The sequence below is a fragment of the Drosophila sulfurigaster genome, chromosome 2R, assembly GCF_023558435.1.
Source record: "Drosophila sulfurigaster albostrigata strain 15112-1811.04 chromosome 2R, ASM2355843v2, whole genome shotgun sequence".
NCBI lineage: Eukaryota > Metazoa > Arthropoda > Insecta > Diptera > Drosophilidae > Drosophila > Drosophila sulfurigaster.
Genome location: NC_084882.1, coordinates 4,708,744 through 4,726,099, shown reverse-complemented (window position 1 = coordinate 4,726,099; position 17,356 = coordinate 4,708,744). Strand labels below are relative to the sequence as shown.

Below are 17,356 nucleotides of genomic sequence, written 5' to 3'. Positions count from 1 at the left end.
GAAGCTTTTATTTTAAGTGCCTCCAAGTGCCTTAAAGGTAAAAATGTAATATTTTTAACAAATCTCTATAGAATCCATTTTTAGTAATGGTTTTTGCCCGTTTTTGCCCGTTTTTGAAATAACAATACATGTTGCAGGTGTTTATGAGTTCTCTCATGCAGCGCTGCTCAAAGTGTTTTTTTAATAACTTCTACAATTTTTATCTGATCGCAACCAAATTTTCAGGAATCATAACTACTATAGTAATTAACTCTAGCTTTAAAATTAGGCTTGTTATTCGATTTTTTTGATTTGCGGGGGCGGAAGTGGGCGTGGCAAAAATTTGAAACAAACTTGATCTGCGTGCAAACATAACAAATGCTGTCGAAAAAAAATTATAGCTCAATCTCTTATAGTCTCTGAGATCCAGTGTTTCATACGGACGGTTATATGGGGGCGGGGGGAAGGCGTGGTCAAATTGATACAAAATTTTTTCCGAAATTCTATCTTTCTCTCCTAGATATTTGTGCAAATTTTCAGAATCTTAGGTCCAGTTTTAGAGTTTATGCCGCAAATTTGGGCTTTTGGCCCATAGTGCATTGTATATCTCACACGCAATCGATTTGAAAATTGTGAAATACCCCGTTGGTGATGGTATAGACTAGATTCATTTGCTTTTATAGTAAGAATCGATAAGAATGCAAAACTCTTTTGCACTTCTTAAAAAAAAAATAGTCGAAAAATTAAAAAAATGTTTAGAAATATGATTGTTGCATTGCGAATTGCTTAAACAGAAATAAGTAGAGTCAATTGATGAATAATAAATAAAATTTATATACATACATACATATATACTTTTTGAATGTCGTTTGTGTATTATAATTTATCAAATGGTTAATTTTTAGTTGATTTGTTTCTATTGTTTTTGATATTTTTCTTCCTGCCTTAGTTTGTTTACTTTTCACCCCTAAACAGCTCATCGCGAGATGCAGATGATGCTATTCTGGTGTCGCAATAATGGTGTTGCGAAGGATATGGTTTTGTTTCAAGAGTTGGTGAATCCTATGTATTATATGGTCAGTGGTAAAGTAATAGTAGTTTGAAACTCAAATACCCAAAAAGCAGTTTTTAAACTTTTGAGTATTTTTATATTAAAGTACCGTTCTTAAATTATTTAAAATTTAATTATTTGATACTCTCCTTAAAACTCCTTATTGTAATGAAATGTTGAAGGCTTACAAAATTGAAAACCCATTCTTAAAAAACTGTACGGAATTTGATCATAAAAATTGCAGGCCAAATAGTTCATGATATTTCCTTGTTTTCAAATAATTATATACATACTTAAATAATTAACAAAGCACAAGGCATACTTAAAAGAACATGTTTTTGGTAATCTGACGTGATTCAACCGTTCATACTTTGTTGCTTTACCATTAACTTGATGTGTCATTGAAAATCACATTTAAACCCATAATTCCTTCAAATTAGAGAATGTAATAAATAATTTTTTATTATACTATCGACTGGTTGCTTTAAGATTACATTGGTTTTGTATAACAAATATTTTAAGACCAAACAACTATTTACTGTTGGCTTCTGCAATTTCGACGGAAGTTGAAACAGGAATTAAATCCCTTAAGCCATCATCTTCATGGGACACATCCTTAACGGTTTCTTTATTAAGATCATCTGAGCGCTTTTGAAGACGCTGTTAAATAGAATATTATATTAAAGTTAATGGCGTAAATAGATACATGTGGGCATATGGTACAAAGCTATCAATAGATTACCGTTTCAGGCGTTTCTTCATCTGGGACAAATATGCGCAGTGGTGTGTTGCTACCGAGTTGCTGTTGCACCAAACGTTGATGTTCTTCGAAAGCTGACGAGGCTGGATCCTGCTGCGTTTGCTGGAATTCAAGTTGTTGCTGTTGCTGTTGTTCTTGAAGGTATTGCTGTCGCTGCAGCTCTTGTAACTGCTGCTCTTGCTGTTGTAATTGAGCCTGAGCCTGAGCCTGAGCTTGAGCCTGAGCCTGAGCATTAAACTCTTCCAAATGATATTGCTGTTCTTGCTGCTTCTGCAGCTCAATTGCGGCTTGTTGAGTCTCTAGCTGCTGACGCCTTCCTTCCTCCTCGGCGTAAGCTTGCAACAGTTGTGATGAATCGTGTGCGTTGCCGTAGTAGTTAGATACTATAAATCCACCCTCTGATGCTGATGATGACGCGACGGCAGGAGCGATATTAGGTAAATGGAATGGCGCAGTCTCATAGTACGACTCGGAAGGCTCCCCTAGTGATGGAGCTGCGATTAGAGCTGCGTATTGTGGTGCGGTATCCAACACAGGATGAATGTTGTGATGCGGATCCTTGGCAGCCTGCAAGATTTGTCCATTGCTGGCCACTTCCTGTGTCAAGTCAGCATTTATATAGCCCGTCTCAACGACGTGCTCTGTGCTGGGCTTGAAGAGCTGCTGTTTGTGTTGCGTATACAACTGATTCGACTGAGTGACCAAGTATGTGGGATTGTAAATGGGAATATGTGCAGCAGGAACGGCGGCGGCTATGAAGGGTTGGGTCGCCTGCTGAGTCAACTGTATGGGATAAATGGGCACTGTTTGTGCAGCTGCTTGGGCTCCAACAATCTGGACCAGAGGTTGAGCGGGCAGTTGACTGATCTGCACATCCGTAGGGAGCGGCTTGTTGTTGCTAGGGGTATTGAAGGCTTCCGTTGCGATCTTAACCTTGTTGGTTGGCAACGACGGATCTGGATCTGGAGCAAATAACTTCTGCGAGCCCGAAATGGGATCACGAATAGTTTGGTCATTTGTTTCGTCCACATGCCCATTGTCAGGTGGTCCGTAAACCTCCGCGGGTGGATTTTGGGATGGTTGGGGGGGTAGGTAAGCGGTATCAAGACCATCGTCCAGCTGATTGTTATGGTGCAGTGCGAGATTCGGGGCCGGAACCGTGTAAATAGGTGCAAAGAGCTCGTTGTTGTAATTGTTGTTGTGCGAATCCAGCTGGGGGATGCGTGTTGCAGGTTGCATGTGATGGGAGTAATCGTGTCATATGTGTGATTGTAAAGGGCGCTAATAGATCAGACTTACCGGCAAGTGCTGCAGCTCGGTGTGGGAGTTCGCAGTTGGCTTCTCGTACCTAAAGGGTTTCTCGTATCCAAAGACGGGCTTCGAGTGTTGCTTCGAGTTGTTGAGCTTAATCTTGAGCGGTTTGCGACTGCCAACAGACGAAGGCTTCAGATAGACAGGAGCGGTGAGCTTCAAGGGGACGCGACCCGCGCACCAAATTTACATGACTCAATGGAAGAGAAGGAGAATGCGAATGGGAGTGCAAGTGCGATTGCTGCAAGTACGCATGCGAGTGCGAGTGGGATGGTAAATGTACGTGCTGATGGGGCAGCACATGCTGATGGGCATGGCTGTGGACTCCAGCACGACCCTTTAGCACCAGGGGCACCGGATGATCACTTCGAATTTGCACAACCAATGTGCGCTGCTTGCCGCCCTTAGAATTAGCTGCTGCAATGGGCGCAGGACGTCCCAATTGCTGGACCCGCTTGGGCGGCCAATTGCTGCTGCTGAAAACTAAGGGACCTTTGACCACGGGTGGCTCACAGATCGCCAGACCCAGCAAAAAAGAAAGCAGGAGCAACGTCTGTCAATGGAAAAGTGTTTTTTTTCACATAGTTAAGGAAATTTAATGGATTTCATAATATATCTATATAACGAATATTCAATTAAAACTTTCTAAGCTATGTAGGGAAGCAAAGGGGCACAGTCAGCGGGGTAGGGAGAAAGAATGAAAGGAAGGAGCGTCAAGTAGTCGACTTTAATCACCGTCATAAATGGCCAAAATTTTTATAAATTGACAGTTTTCTAAAATTTTATCACGTCGCGTTGTCTGCTTTTTATTGGTTAAGTGCTTATATGTTACATTACACCTGAACATGTGTGTGCGTTGTGTTTGTCTAATTAATTGAGCTGACCATTCAATGCAGTCTTTAGCAGGAAAGTAAAGAGTCGAATTCGTTTCATTCTTTGAAGTCTTGTTTTTTGGTTTCTTTCCGTTTTGTTGTGCTTTTGAGCTGTGCGGTACATTACTCGGGATGCCAACAATTTGGCTTCGTAATTGTTACAATAATCAATTTCACTAGCCGAAGTGACGCAGATATAGACTGAGTCAAAAACAGACTGGCTCTGACAATGGAAATGTTGTGCCGTTACCTCCCCAGCCAGTCAGCCAGACAGACAGGCAGCAATCAAGCGTTCGATGCCTACAAGTGAAATTGGTGGCATACCGTGGCGAGGAACAATGCGGTTAGCGTACTCTCAGTATGCAGAGTGCTTTTTGATTACGTGCTGCATTTGCATTTGCTTAATCGAGTGAGTAGACGACTACGAGTATGTAGGTATGTGTATAATTGAGACTAAATTACTGGACGGTTTGCTATCGTTGCTGTCATTGCTGGCGTTATGAAGAGACCAGTGGTCAATGGTTAGTGGCTAACGGTTAGTTGTTAGTGGTTAATGGTAAGTAGCCATTGCAAAATAACTATTAACAGTCCAAGCTGGTGACTGAACTTATGCGGTTACAAATAATTGACACATGTTTAAAGAAAGTGCAATGCGGACGTAATTAATATAATTTATGCACATATGTATTTGTATTTTATTTTTTGATCAATTCAAGTTTTGAATTTTTTTAATCATCAATAACATTTGCTGTAGTTGTATTGAAATACAAGATCAAAGTCAACTACTAAACTGTGATGGTGCGCTTCGTAAACTAGCGCTTCTAACCCAATTTTTTCTCCCACTTTTCCAGCTGGAAAAGCACCTTTATGGAAGCTTTCAACCAATTCTTTATTTGTGTTGCAGTTCAATATTTTGTTTTCAGCTTATCCCGCCACACTATGTTGCACATTGAGGTAAACTTAACGGCATTGCATCGTCTAATAAGTAGACTTTGCTCGGCTTGGTGAATGCCACAGAAAGCATTTGTCGTTGTGCTGCAAATAAGCTGCATGCAACCAACGAAAACAGAGTGACTCAAGTGTTCCCATTGTAATTTGTTGCCGTTACAATTGAATCCGTAAATGAAAGTGCACGCAACTGCAATTGACCGTCAATTGCAATTTAACAAGTATTCAAAAAAAAACGATCTCTGTAAATTGCTACTCCATTGAATAGAAAAAGACGAGATGCGGCATTGTCTTTATAATACTCCACATTGAAATGAAAAATGAATGTGAAAATGACAATGAAAAATTAATGTAATGAATGTTGAGGGTTGAGGGTTGACTGTCAGTGGGCGAGTTTCGAATTTGTGTAGTGAAAAGTGCAACAATGTATGATCGAATTGCCGCGAAAACACTAACGAATTTTCAACTAGTTCGGTTCCCACAGGGAGCACTACTTTAATGTTTTAATGTTAATGTCCGATAAATGAAACCACTAAACTCAACATGGGATTTGCTTACCTTCATATTGTTTCAGTTTGTTGCAATTTAAAAGCACACAATAGTTTGGATGAGTGGTTAAATGATGGACGGCTTTTATAAGCAGAAAGAAAGCTTCGACGGGCTGTGTCAGCAGGTCTACTCCAACAGCAAGTAGATGAAGACTAAAATTGCAATTAAGTATATAATCACATCAATTAACTTCATGTCCACGTGCGCTATTGCGCTTTCCTTTATCAAAAATAAACAGTACGCTCAAATCAAAGAGGCTACTCTGCCAAGTCTGCACTGGTTCAAGTCGCGTAGATAACTGAGACCTGACAACTTTAACCGACTTTGATAGTTAATTTTGCCAGAGCTGAAGCTTGTGCTTGGAAGCGTACGCAGAAATGTTGTCGCTCACTGGAAGCGAAGACCATCCACAAAGAAAGTGATCGGCTTTTCTTTCACGTTGCGTCGTAGTCGCTGGCCGACGCGCCGTTTGAGAAACTTGTTCAGCTCGCAATGAGCACGCGATCACTACATGAAACGCCGATGTTGTTGCCGATGCCGATGCCGATGTCTATGCCTTTGCAAGTTCACTGTCTCAATTTTGGCATTGGTAATGCCAGACATACACACACGCACGCATAGTCTGATCGAAAGTGTTTTCAATTCTTGATCAGTTTTACTTGTCTTTGTAGTACTCGCACCTTCCATTTCTTAAAAAGCTATGTCCACAATTGTCGCACAGAACAATTAATGCCTCTGGTCTGAAGTTAATGCAGTTTTAAAAGTGGTCTAAGGCATTTCGTGAAATCGCGAGGCAACTACTCATATATTATCGGCTCAATGCATATTAAGTAAATCTTTATTAAAATGCATATAAGTAATTCGGATTTTTGCAACCTGAAGCAATATCTACCACTCTAACAATTTGCTTAAATAACACATCTTTTTATTAGAAGTTATGATTAATTAAAACAAATTTCTGATATGGGAACTAAATGAAGTCTATTTAAATTGCCAAGATACTTGAATTTAATAAAAACACCTAATATTACTATTTATTTAAGCCATTGAAATTAAATAATTTAAAAAGCAATAACATCTGCATGCAAGTAAATTCATTAAGGTAAATGAAATTCTAAGTCCTCACAGATTGAAACGTTTATAGATTTTCAATAAACAATAAGGATAGATTATTTTAAAATTGCAAGTAATACCCTACTATATTGAACTCGTAATTTACTGGAATATATTATATGTTACTATAAAACTATATAACAATAAAAAGTGATAATCAACCGAAACATTTTGTTGTGCCATGTACAAAAATTGTGTGGTACGAATGTATACAATTAGATTAGCTTACTTTTCTTATTCATATACATATGCCCTAAATGTAATTTCATGTAAAATTGTGTATTCACACACATGCGCACAAAAAACTTGTCAGCACCCATTATATTATATATATTAAATTTGATCGCGTCATGGCGTACTTTTGAATTACATCCATTTGGCAGTATTTAATAGAATTAAATACTTGAACTATTAAACACATATTGGCCATTTTCTAATATCAATATGTAACATATATTAATACATAACTCAAGATTTGTCAGCTGAGATTATAGCGAGTTAATGATTTATGCAGGTCGACGTTCACGCTTATGAAACTTGCCCATTAATGCGTATCGAGTGCGTAATTGGGTGTGTTTTATGCGGGTCATGATTGTAAATTTCTAAACTCAGTTGGTCGATGGAATGTTTAGCACTGGCTTACCATATGTAGGTAAATTTTTGGACACATTGACGTAACTCAAAATTTCACTTTTAATAAGGAAAAGGTTTCAGCCAAGTCATTATTTAAATTTGTATATTTATTTGAAATATTATTTTTAACAAGTTTCTTTTAACATTAACAACATATTATTATTACACCATTTATTTATTTAATTACATTTATCTGTTGTCTTTAATGTTTATTATATTTTTTATTTTATCTTATTCTAAGACAATTATTTAAAATGTGATTTTCTGATTATTCTTTTATTTTACCATTGTTATGGATAATTTAATTTTATTTAATGCGCACTTGTTTGTAATTGTGAGTAAAACGAAAAAACATACAAAAAAAAAAACTAAGCTAATTACAGTAATCTTGTCTATATGATAACTTTGTTAGGTTTATGTTTGGTTTTATTTTAATTTATACATTGTGTAATGAAAATAATTCCTAGATATAGTATGCATATGAATGTGATTTAGATGTAGGTTTGATTTATATGAACGTGATTGGTTTTTTGTTGTGCTCCAAATTATATGTAAATTTTATTTTCATTTTCGCTTTTTATAAATATAATAACATTTTTAACTTGCATCATTAAAACATTATATTTTGCACTGCTATAAATTGTAGTTTGGTATTTCTAGTTGCAAGTGTTGATTCCTGTACAGAGTACTATATGTATGTTTCTAGCTACTATAAAATGAATTTACATTTAAAATTATGATTCTTTTACATTATCTGATTTTTTTCTTTTTTGGGAAATTTTCTACAAAATGATGTATTTAAATATATGGTATTGAGTATTAGTTTAGTCGAAATAGTGTTATGTTTATATTGTTTTATCTTTGTTTATGTAAAGCTGGATCGTCTCAGAGATCAGATTAAGAGTTTGGTATATTAAGAATGCTTAAAGAATTTTTAAAAGCCTAACTTGCTGTTATGAAAAAATGTCTTTAATATGAATTGCAGGCAATTGGGTACTATGGGACACTATGACCTTTTCAATTAATATTTTATTAGCTTTATATCGTAAACATGATTTTATCAAGTTTCACAACATCGAGAGTTCGTTTTGTTGTAGCTCTTGTTTTATTTTAAATGTAGGTTTTCGCTGTTGTATTTAATCGTGCGTGCGGTTTTGTGTATGTTATTTAAATGTATTTAAGTCTAAGTCGTTATATTCCTAAAAATGTTAAAACTATGGTATTCATTTAAAAAATATGTTTAACTTTTGGGTATCCTCTACGTCTTTTGCAGATGTTTGCAGATGTTTTTCATGGATTTTCATTGTCCATTTGCATGTTTCAAATTGCACTAACAATTAGTGAAATGACTGTATTAGATCTAATTTGTTTAATGTTCAATCATTACTTATAATTATGTTTTCTAAGCTATGTTAAGCTAAGAATTCATTGCGCTATTCATATTACAAATCTACACACATGCATATATTTGTGTTTTGCTATTCTTATTTTTATTTTTTATCTTTGAAGGCGCATTCTAAATATTCACAATTTTCATCCTTTTCCATTTTATTTTAAAATGTTATTTATTATGTTTCTGTTTGAGTACCTCTAAAACTATATTAATTTTATGAAAACACAATGAACGAAAATATAACTTAGAATATTTTTACTCTCTATCGATGACCTACTTGTTTGTATTATATTAAAAGCTCGAATTCGATTAACTGTACTTGTGTTTTTTACGCTTAACTTATATTTCAAAATTAATATGAATACAATAAAATCAAAACAATTGTACTACTCCTATTCGTTTAAGTGTTTTTAAATACGCGGTTACTTTTATGTATGTGTGTTATTAATTAATTAGTTTATGAAAATATAAAATTTAAAAATGATTTGAATGTTGTGGTGTGACCTAAGTAGATATTACATGATTTCTATACGCTTTGGCAGTGTTTCTTATTTAAATCATAAATAAATAAATAAATAAAAAAAAATGTGTGAGCATTGAATAATTAAGTAAAAGCGATATTGTTACGTTATTTGATGAGAAGTAGCATAAATACTTATGTACAAAAACAGCGAGCATACCATGCGAGCATGTACAAAATTTGAGGATGAGAGAAACGGGCTGAAAGTTTTTTGGTCTTTCAATCGACTCATATGTGTACATATTTGCAATAAATTATTCTAAAAAAAATTGTTTAGAACACCACAGCTGCTGCTCGTAAATCGCAATAGGCACGCACGTAAAAAAGCGCATACGCGTGCATCACACACTAAAAATATTACTAGCTACATTTTGTCAACTGCTCAGCATATTCATAGATAGTTACATTTGTCTATCTATCTTGGGTGTTAGTAACATACTTATACATACATATGTATGTACGTATTTTGAATATCTTCAGCAGCTTTACACTAGAAATATAATCATATGTATCATATTGAATAGCATTGACATGAATGCGCAACTTACATTTAATATTTACTTACATTACATTTATATTTATTTTGTAAGTTTTTTTGTTGTTGATATTAATGTATTTTTTATGGCAGCTTTACTGTGGAATATCCTTGAATTCACTAAATCCTCTTGTAAACAAAATATTTGTAAATTTATTCCCTTCTGCCCATTCATTTGTTTTTAAACTAAGTTAGCTCAGGGAGAAATGAAAATACCTCCTTTTTTGTGTTTGACGTCTGTATGCAATTTTTAAGTTCATATTCTTATTTTGGATCGATGTCCACATGGCTTTTTATGTATATACAAACATACCTTAAATAATGCTTTAAGAAGGTAAAAAGTGTATTTTGTTGATATAACCATTTTTTATATAAAATTCCAAAGTTTTTATTAAGATAATCAAGATGTAGCTGATTGCTGTTCGTGTTGCACTTTTGTTTTTGCTCCATTTTTGTTTTTATTAAGAATAACTTGTGTCTTGACTGACATTATAGTTAAATTAATATAATATGCTTATATAAATCGTGTTTTGCGCATGCTCAGAAACATCTAAATGCAATTTTTGAACTTGAATGCTGACATAATTCCAGGCTTTTCTGTTTTGCCAATTATCCATTTCACAATTTCACAATTTCTCAATTTTCATTACTTCATGACTTTCACATTCGAAAAGTGTATATCTACGTCAGGCATTTCTTCTTCTGTGTCTGTATATCTGTGTCTTAATCTGTGTGGTGTATCTGTATTTGTTTTTATGTTAGTATATGTAAGTGTTTCTCAATGTGTATCTGTATCATTGTCTGTCTTCGTTCTTGTAGTAATAATTGATGACAGTTTAAGCATTAATAATATCGGTGTCGAAAGCTTTTTAAACCGATCAATAGCCCATGTTATGTGTTATTATAGCACAAGCATTACAGCTAGTTCGATTTCAATTGAATACACTGAGAATCCATCAATAAATACTGAAGCTTTGGTTCCATCGGTAGTTGGCAGTTTATGGATGCCAACTCTTGCGCAATTTATAGCTTCTTTGCTCGTTTTATATCGCTTTCAAAATACTTGTCAACATTTGCAAAAGCATTGTGCATATGTAGGTTTGCGGTAAATTCATGAGCCAATTCGTAGAAGTGCATATATATTTGCATATTTGCGTACATACTACATTCTCATATTTAGTTGCACAAGCTAGAATCATAGGTTTTATCTTATTAAGATTGTTAATGAAATGTTACACATAGTTCATATTGTTTGTCATTCCACTTTGAAATTGAACCTTAATGCTTTTTCTTTTATCAGTTGTTGCTTAATGTGTAGCTTACCTTACTAATGGTTCCAAATTGCTTTCGTCACACCATTGAGATGAATTTTCATTTCGATTCGTTCATTTGATTTGCTGTTATGCAATGATAGCACCATGAACTGAACTCATTGAAGAATATAAATAATAAAATTAGAATTAACGATGTCGAAACAATAATATATGAGTGCTTGGATATAACTAATTGATACATAATAATACATATACTAATAACACTAAGTGCTCCAAAATATCAAAAAATCAAGATTGATAATCGAATTAGTGTATATTTATTTTGCAGTACTAAAATATGATAACAAAAAGAAAATATAATGGATACAGAAAATAGATAATAGATTATGTAATCATAAAATACAAAACATTCAAAATTAAACGTGTAAATTGAATTTCAAGGTTCTAAAAGGCATACGGAATGGTGTGGGAAGCAATCAGCTGATACTTGAACGGTGGATGTTAAAGAAGTTGGCCTTTTTTACATAGACTTGTGGCGTTTAAGTTTGTGGAATCATCTGAAACAGAATGGTCTTTTGTAGTTCTCCCTAGTGGTCGGTTGTTGATTGAGAGATTGTCTAAGACTCCACAAACTTAAAAATACAGAATATTACATTTGTAGCACATGCATCGAAAATCTAATTGAATTAAACAGCTTTTGATTTGTTCACGTCTTCTCGTGGTACAATTAAGTATGCATTTTTCATATGGCCTACAAGTATAACTATAACTGAATGTGCCAATTTCGTCGCAGTCCGAAAGAAATGTGATGCCAATGTCTGTGCCACAACTGCAATATTCTGTCCACAATTAACTTATCCATCGTTCAAATATACGAATAAGGACCATCAGTTAAGGCGCTACACAGTAACAATCAAGAGTTATCATCCTTGTTAGAGCCGCCTCCACCGACCCCAGAGCCTTGTGTGTTTGTGCCGCGTCCGCCAGCTGGTACACGAACCGCTGGCGGTTTGTACTCCAGACCCGGATCAAATTGCATTAATACGAATACCTTAAAGAATGATTTAAGTGAACATGAGTGCTTATTAATTTGGGAACTTATTAATTTAGATTACCTGATCTGTTGGCAGTAAAGAAAAGTCATCGGGTGGGTTGGTAATTACATATCGTTTGCTGCTCGCATCACAGCTAGAACTGGTGTCCCTGAATCGATATAGTCCGATACACAACATTCCATACGACTTGAGAGCGGCAACGAATAAATCCCCATACTTGCCACATTCGCCAAACTGTGCAAGTGGCCCATCGTATAGGGATATTTGACCAACACGGCACCTAAGAGTTTCATACAGACTCAATTAGTGTGTTGCATGGAAGACAAAAAACCCTATTATATTTGATTTACCTGTCACGATTGCTCAGACTATCGACGGTACTGTATCCTCCCCTTAAACCCGCTCCCTCGGCCAGGATTAGTTCTAGTTCAGGCGTCGCCCCGCCAGTTATTAACGAGCGGATCAGCGTTAAGGCATTTTGATTGAAGTATGTCTGTATCAAATGTCAAATAAAAATGTAAGAAATTATCATTTAATCTAGCTAAAGTGCTGGTCTAGCCTTTGAGTTAGGAGCTTCACTTTACCGTTGACATTAGCGAGTCTAACACGCTCACAGCAAATGCAGTTCCGCAGGCAAATGGCTGCGTTAGATAGAGCTCTGTATCTGGATCATCATCGTCGTCTTGATCGAGAAACTGCACGTTACTATCATTGACCAGTTCTTTAAACGACAACCAACAATAGAGGACAGTGTTCAATTAGTGACACGCCTTCTTACGCATATTGGAAAGCATGACAGTGTATGAGGCTGATCAGTGCAAAATAAAAAACCCTTAAACCAACTGAAATGCCTGCTCAGCCTCATATGCACCCCATGGAAACGTAAGCATTTCGTTCGGTCGTTCGTAAACTCGGCCAACTTAGTGCAATGCAGTTTACCTGTTATCATCGGCACATTTGCACCATACACAGAGCCACGGCGCTGTAGAACAATGGGGCTGCCGGCGGTTGCGCTCAGATTATCGAATTCCGGACCCCGTTGACTGAGCACACCAATCGTATCATCAAAGGTCATCGCCTTGATGTTAAGCGAGGCTAAAATGGCCTCCTTGTCGGCCAATGTGGGATCATCATTACTAGGAACTTTAGCAGATAATATGCAACACATATCACACAAATTGACATTCACCGCGCGTAGATCTGCTCGACTCAGCGGCGAGCCATTAAGTACCGATATCTTAGGCAGATTCTGTAACATCTTCCACTCTCTCCGGATATAGTCGACTGAGCCAACAATTACCACATGCTTGAGCTCGTGGTAATGGAAATTGGATGCTCGCAGCGGCATCACCAGATTCCGCAGTCCAATTAAAGGTGAATCCGGATCAGCAAACAGACAAACCACCACATGGCCATTCAGTACCGTCATGGCCGCCTGATTGCGATCCTATGAAACAAAGAGTCGATCGTGAGATGTATCATTTTTGCTAAGTCCTTAATGACTTACCAATATGCAGTCTTCTAAACTCTTAGCCGGACTCCAGTGAAACATGCCTGTCGAATCATACTTCATTTCCGTCTTCTCGAAATCAAAGTCCTTTGACTGATCGTCCGCGATACCTGCGGGCAACGAGACTCCGCCGTTTTGATTTTGTGTTCCTGTGCCCGAGCTGCGACTCGTTGGCCTAGAGGCGAAAAAATCGATAGCATTTATTAACCGTGCAACATATGCTATGCTTCTTGCTAATTTTTTGGGGATATTTCGTGACATATCAGATTATCGAACTAATCAAAATAAACGCTACATCCAAATGCAAAGTGATCTTCGTAACTACGAGTACAAGTTTCGTTCAAAAAATAAATGAGTACTTAAATGCGAGTACTTGAATCTTAATTTATAATTGTGTCTTTGATACGTTAGATAAAAATATACATATGGATAGATAGATTGATAGATATAGATAGATAGATACAGCTAGAGAGATAGTAAGTATAAGTAGTGGTAAGTAATTATTAGACAGAGAGAATAAGGAGAGCTTGTGCTAATAGCAACACTTGTGAAATTGCAAATACTGATACACAAATATCAATACGAATATACAAAAAAAAAAAAAATCAATTCATGAAACAAAGTGATGTAAAGTGATGTAATATGAATTCGATTTCTTAACAACCGACGACGAAGGCAAATTAGTATAGAGTCCATGTGCCCAACCATTTTGAAATTTGGTATTTCGAAAATTTAATGTTGGACATGCATAAGCTCACATGCGACAAGTAATAAGTTTATCAAAAAATATTTTAAAGGTGGAATTGATGGAAACAATTAAAACTTCTTGTTCAATTCGAAGTTGTACTTAGACGTTAAAGGAAAAAATATTTTCTTTGTTTTCTTCGTTTAAAACCAAAGTTTATCCGCTCTTCTTCTTGAAATGAAAAAAAAAACAAGTAAGAAAGCTACAGTCGAGTGTACTCGACTGTGAGATACCCGCTGCCCATTTTTAATAAAAGAAATATATTTTGCGGTATTTTTCTCAAAATATTATACTGCAAAAATACTAAAAATATACCAAATGGTATATTTGGTATATCGATATAGTACCGCATTCAAAAAATACCATAGACGGCACAATATACCAGATTGTTAGCCAAAGCAACTAAGACGCCTAGTAAGTAGGCGTTTTTGCCCATACAAAAGTATTTCTTTAATAACTTCCACAATTTTTATTTGATCGCAACTAAATTTTCAGGAATCATAACTACTATAGTAATTATTGTATATACCAAAATTCGCAACTCTAGCTTTACAATTACGCTTGTTATTCGATTTTTTTGATTTGCGGGGGCGGAAGTGGGCGTGGCAGAAATTTGAAACAAACTTGATCTGCGTGCAAACATAACAAATGCTGTCGAAAAAAAATTATAGCTCTATCTCTTATAGTCTCTGAGATCTAGGTGTTCATACGGACGGACGGACAGACACACAGACGGACAGACGGACAGACGGACAGACAGACAGACGGACATGGCTAGATCGTCTCGGCTGTTGACGCTGATCAAGAATATATATACTTTATAGGGTCGGAGATGCCTCGTTCTACCTGTTACATACATTTCCTGCCGGCACAAAGTTATAATACCCTTCTACCCTATGGGTAGCGGGTATAAAAATCTTAAAATTTGTTTTTACTTCGAATAATATTAAAAGTTAATTCATTTATATAAATATAATAAAATAATCACACAACATTCTATGGAATTGACGGACAATTTAAAAGTGTAAACGGAATAATGCGACTCAAGCATTATGAAATCATAATATATATTGTAAAATCACAGCTTAGTTTGGTGTAAAGACATACAAGCTAATTATAGCAAAGAGAAAGAGAGTCAGAGAGTGAAAGACAGTAAAAAACATTCAATAGCAATCTGTTAAAAGGGATTTTGGCACACGTGATACAATTTTCATTACGAATATTGTAAAAATCTTAAGTCTATGCAATTAAAAAAGTGGTATGAAAAAACATGTATTTACGAGTATAACGCATTTATAAAATCAAATAATTTTTTTTTTCATGGCAACTGCAAAAAGACGATTATAAAAAAAGCTTGGATACGTTCACGAACACTTACACTTGCACACACACGCACATACAAATATATACACATACATTAATAAACACACACATACATTTAAAGAAACACGCACAGAAATGTTATACAATATTACTCATATTGAGAGTTATGAGTAGTAATGATTTAATAATAATTGACATTAATTATTGATGTATGGAACAGCTTTCAATCAACCAATTAATTAAGTGAGTTTAAAAAATGCGCAAAATTTGAAAAAGTATTTACGAATACTAAGATAAATACGTTTAAATTTTGTCTCTTGCAATTTGGTTTTAAGTAAAATTTCTAAGAAATTATGGACGCATACATGAGCTTTTTAACTTCGTAAGCAAGTTGATAGCCCGCATAAGGGTTAGCATCATTTTCTGGTGGCCTGAAACAAAATGTTGTTCGTTGGATTTTATACATTTAGACTGGTAAAATTGTTTTTAATTGTTTTGTGTACTTTTTTTTGGCAATCTGTTTTTTTAACATATGAATGAGACAGTTCTTATGAGGTGTAAGAGTATTTAAAGAGGTCATAGTTTTTAATAATGTGTACATTGTTAAAGACCATTTACATATGTATGTATGTATGTACGAGGCGTGGCCATCATTGAAGGCCATCACATTGTGAGTCTTTGTATGTTAGGTGTATAGTAGGAGAAAAAACACAAATAAAAAATTAAACTGTGATTGTAGTTTGTAAATAATAGTTTTGTAACGTTTTCTTTTATGTTGTTGTATTGCAAAGAAGGAATTACATAAAAATCATAAAATGCAGTTGCATAAGTAGCGACGACCTAAAGTGTTGTTCTTTTGCTGAATTACCGATTTATTGTGGTTCACTTATGTGTACTTGTACTTTGTAATTGAAACCGCGTGCGTTCTGTTGTATGTGGTAAGAATGGTTACTTCCGTGCTTCCAACCATCGTATGCTATCGGACTATGTTAAGTCTGCTATATAAATTTGAGTCACTCACCTGTTGTACTGTGATGGCGATATAACTTGTCCCTCCACCTGTCGGTTCACATTCACCGTAGGTTTTACCTTGTTCACTTGCTTGACCGCTGCTGCGGCGACTGCCGCAGCACTAGCCGTATTATTCATGTGATGCATGCCACCTGCTCCATTACCTGTGCCATTCGGACGACGCACATTACGATTAAGTACTGCAAAATAGACGACGAAAGAAGAGAGGCATTAAGCGATTGAGTTACAGCTGCAGCTACAGTTCAATGACCAACATAAGTGAGAAAATCAAGGTGTAGACATACTTATGATATTTATGATATTATATATATATACATATGTATATATATGCATAACTATTTTGTAGATGTCTAAGCTTAGACTATGAATGAGAAACTTACGATTTGTGTCTTCTCTGTCACGTGTAATGTCACCTAAGTTAATTACAGTTGAATTTTTGATAACGAAGGCATTGCATTTAGCGTTGGCATTGGCATTGTCATTGGCATTGGTATTGGCAGTTGCGATTGTTTTTTTATTGGCGTTTTTAGCAAAATACGGATATAAAGAAATAGCAGATACATTTAATTAGTATTGTTTGTACTAAGATCAAACGCTTAGATATGTTATAACATTTTATTGGCAAAGTAATCAAGAAAATTATTTTCGATCCGCATAATCTATAGTTCATTAGAGTTAGGTAATAGTCTAGTGTTAGTTTTGAATTGGAATTTGGAATTTTAGATGTTATTTGTATCTGGTCACAAGAAATTA

At 35.4% G+C, this 17,356-nt stretch overlaps 3 protein-coding genes across 3 annotated transcripts in view; 1 reads left to right on the top strand and 2 right to left on the bottom strand.

Moving 5' to 3' along the window:
• Positions 1–1,479: 1,479 nt before the first annotated feature.
• Positions 1,480–5,775, bottom strand: LOC133838022 (putative uncharacterized protein DDB_G0271606). Its single transcript, XM_062268944.1, is given in 5 exon segments — positions 1,480–1,690; positions 1,773–3,002; positions 3,090–3,267; positions 3,269–3,654; positions 5,480–5,775. Coding segments are annotated over 5 exon segments (1,929 nt in total). The 5' UTR covers positions 5,486–5,775; the 3' UTR covers positions 1,480–1,561.
• A 2,443-nt stretch (positions 5,776–8,218) lies between these two features.
• LOC133835554 (calcium-activated potassium channel slowpoke) overlaps positions 8,219–17,356 on the bottom strand; it is a 44,680-nt gene continuing 35,542 nt past the window's right edge. Inside the window, 9 exon segments of the mRNA XM_062265543.1 lie at positions 8,219–11,989; positions 12,054–12,273; positions 12,344–12,486; positions 12,578–12,714; positions 12,933–13,440; positions 13,501–13,678; positions 15,937–16,002; positions 16,593–16,782; positions 16,984–17,016. Coding sequence (XP_062121527.1) covers positions 11,852–11,989; positions 12,054–12,273; positions 12,344–12,486; positions 12,578–12,714; positions 12,933–13,440; positions 13,501–13,678; positions 15,937–16,002; positions 16,593–16,782; positions 16,984–17,016 — 1,613 coding nt within the window. The 3' untranslated portion in view covers positions 8,219–11,851.
• Positions 14,292–17,356, top strand: part of LOC133835560 (uncharacterized) — a 60,172-nt gene continuing 57,107 nt past the window's right edge. The window contains exon 1 of the mRNA XM_062265554.1: positions 14,292–14,300. The gene's annotated coding sequence lies outside the window, so the exon portion shown is untranslated. The remainder of the gene's footprint in view (positions 14,301–17,356) is intronic.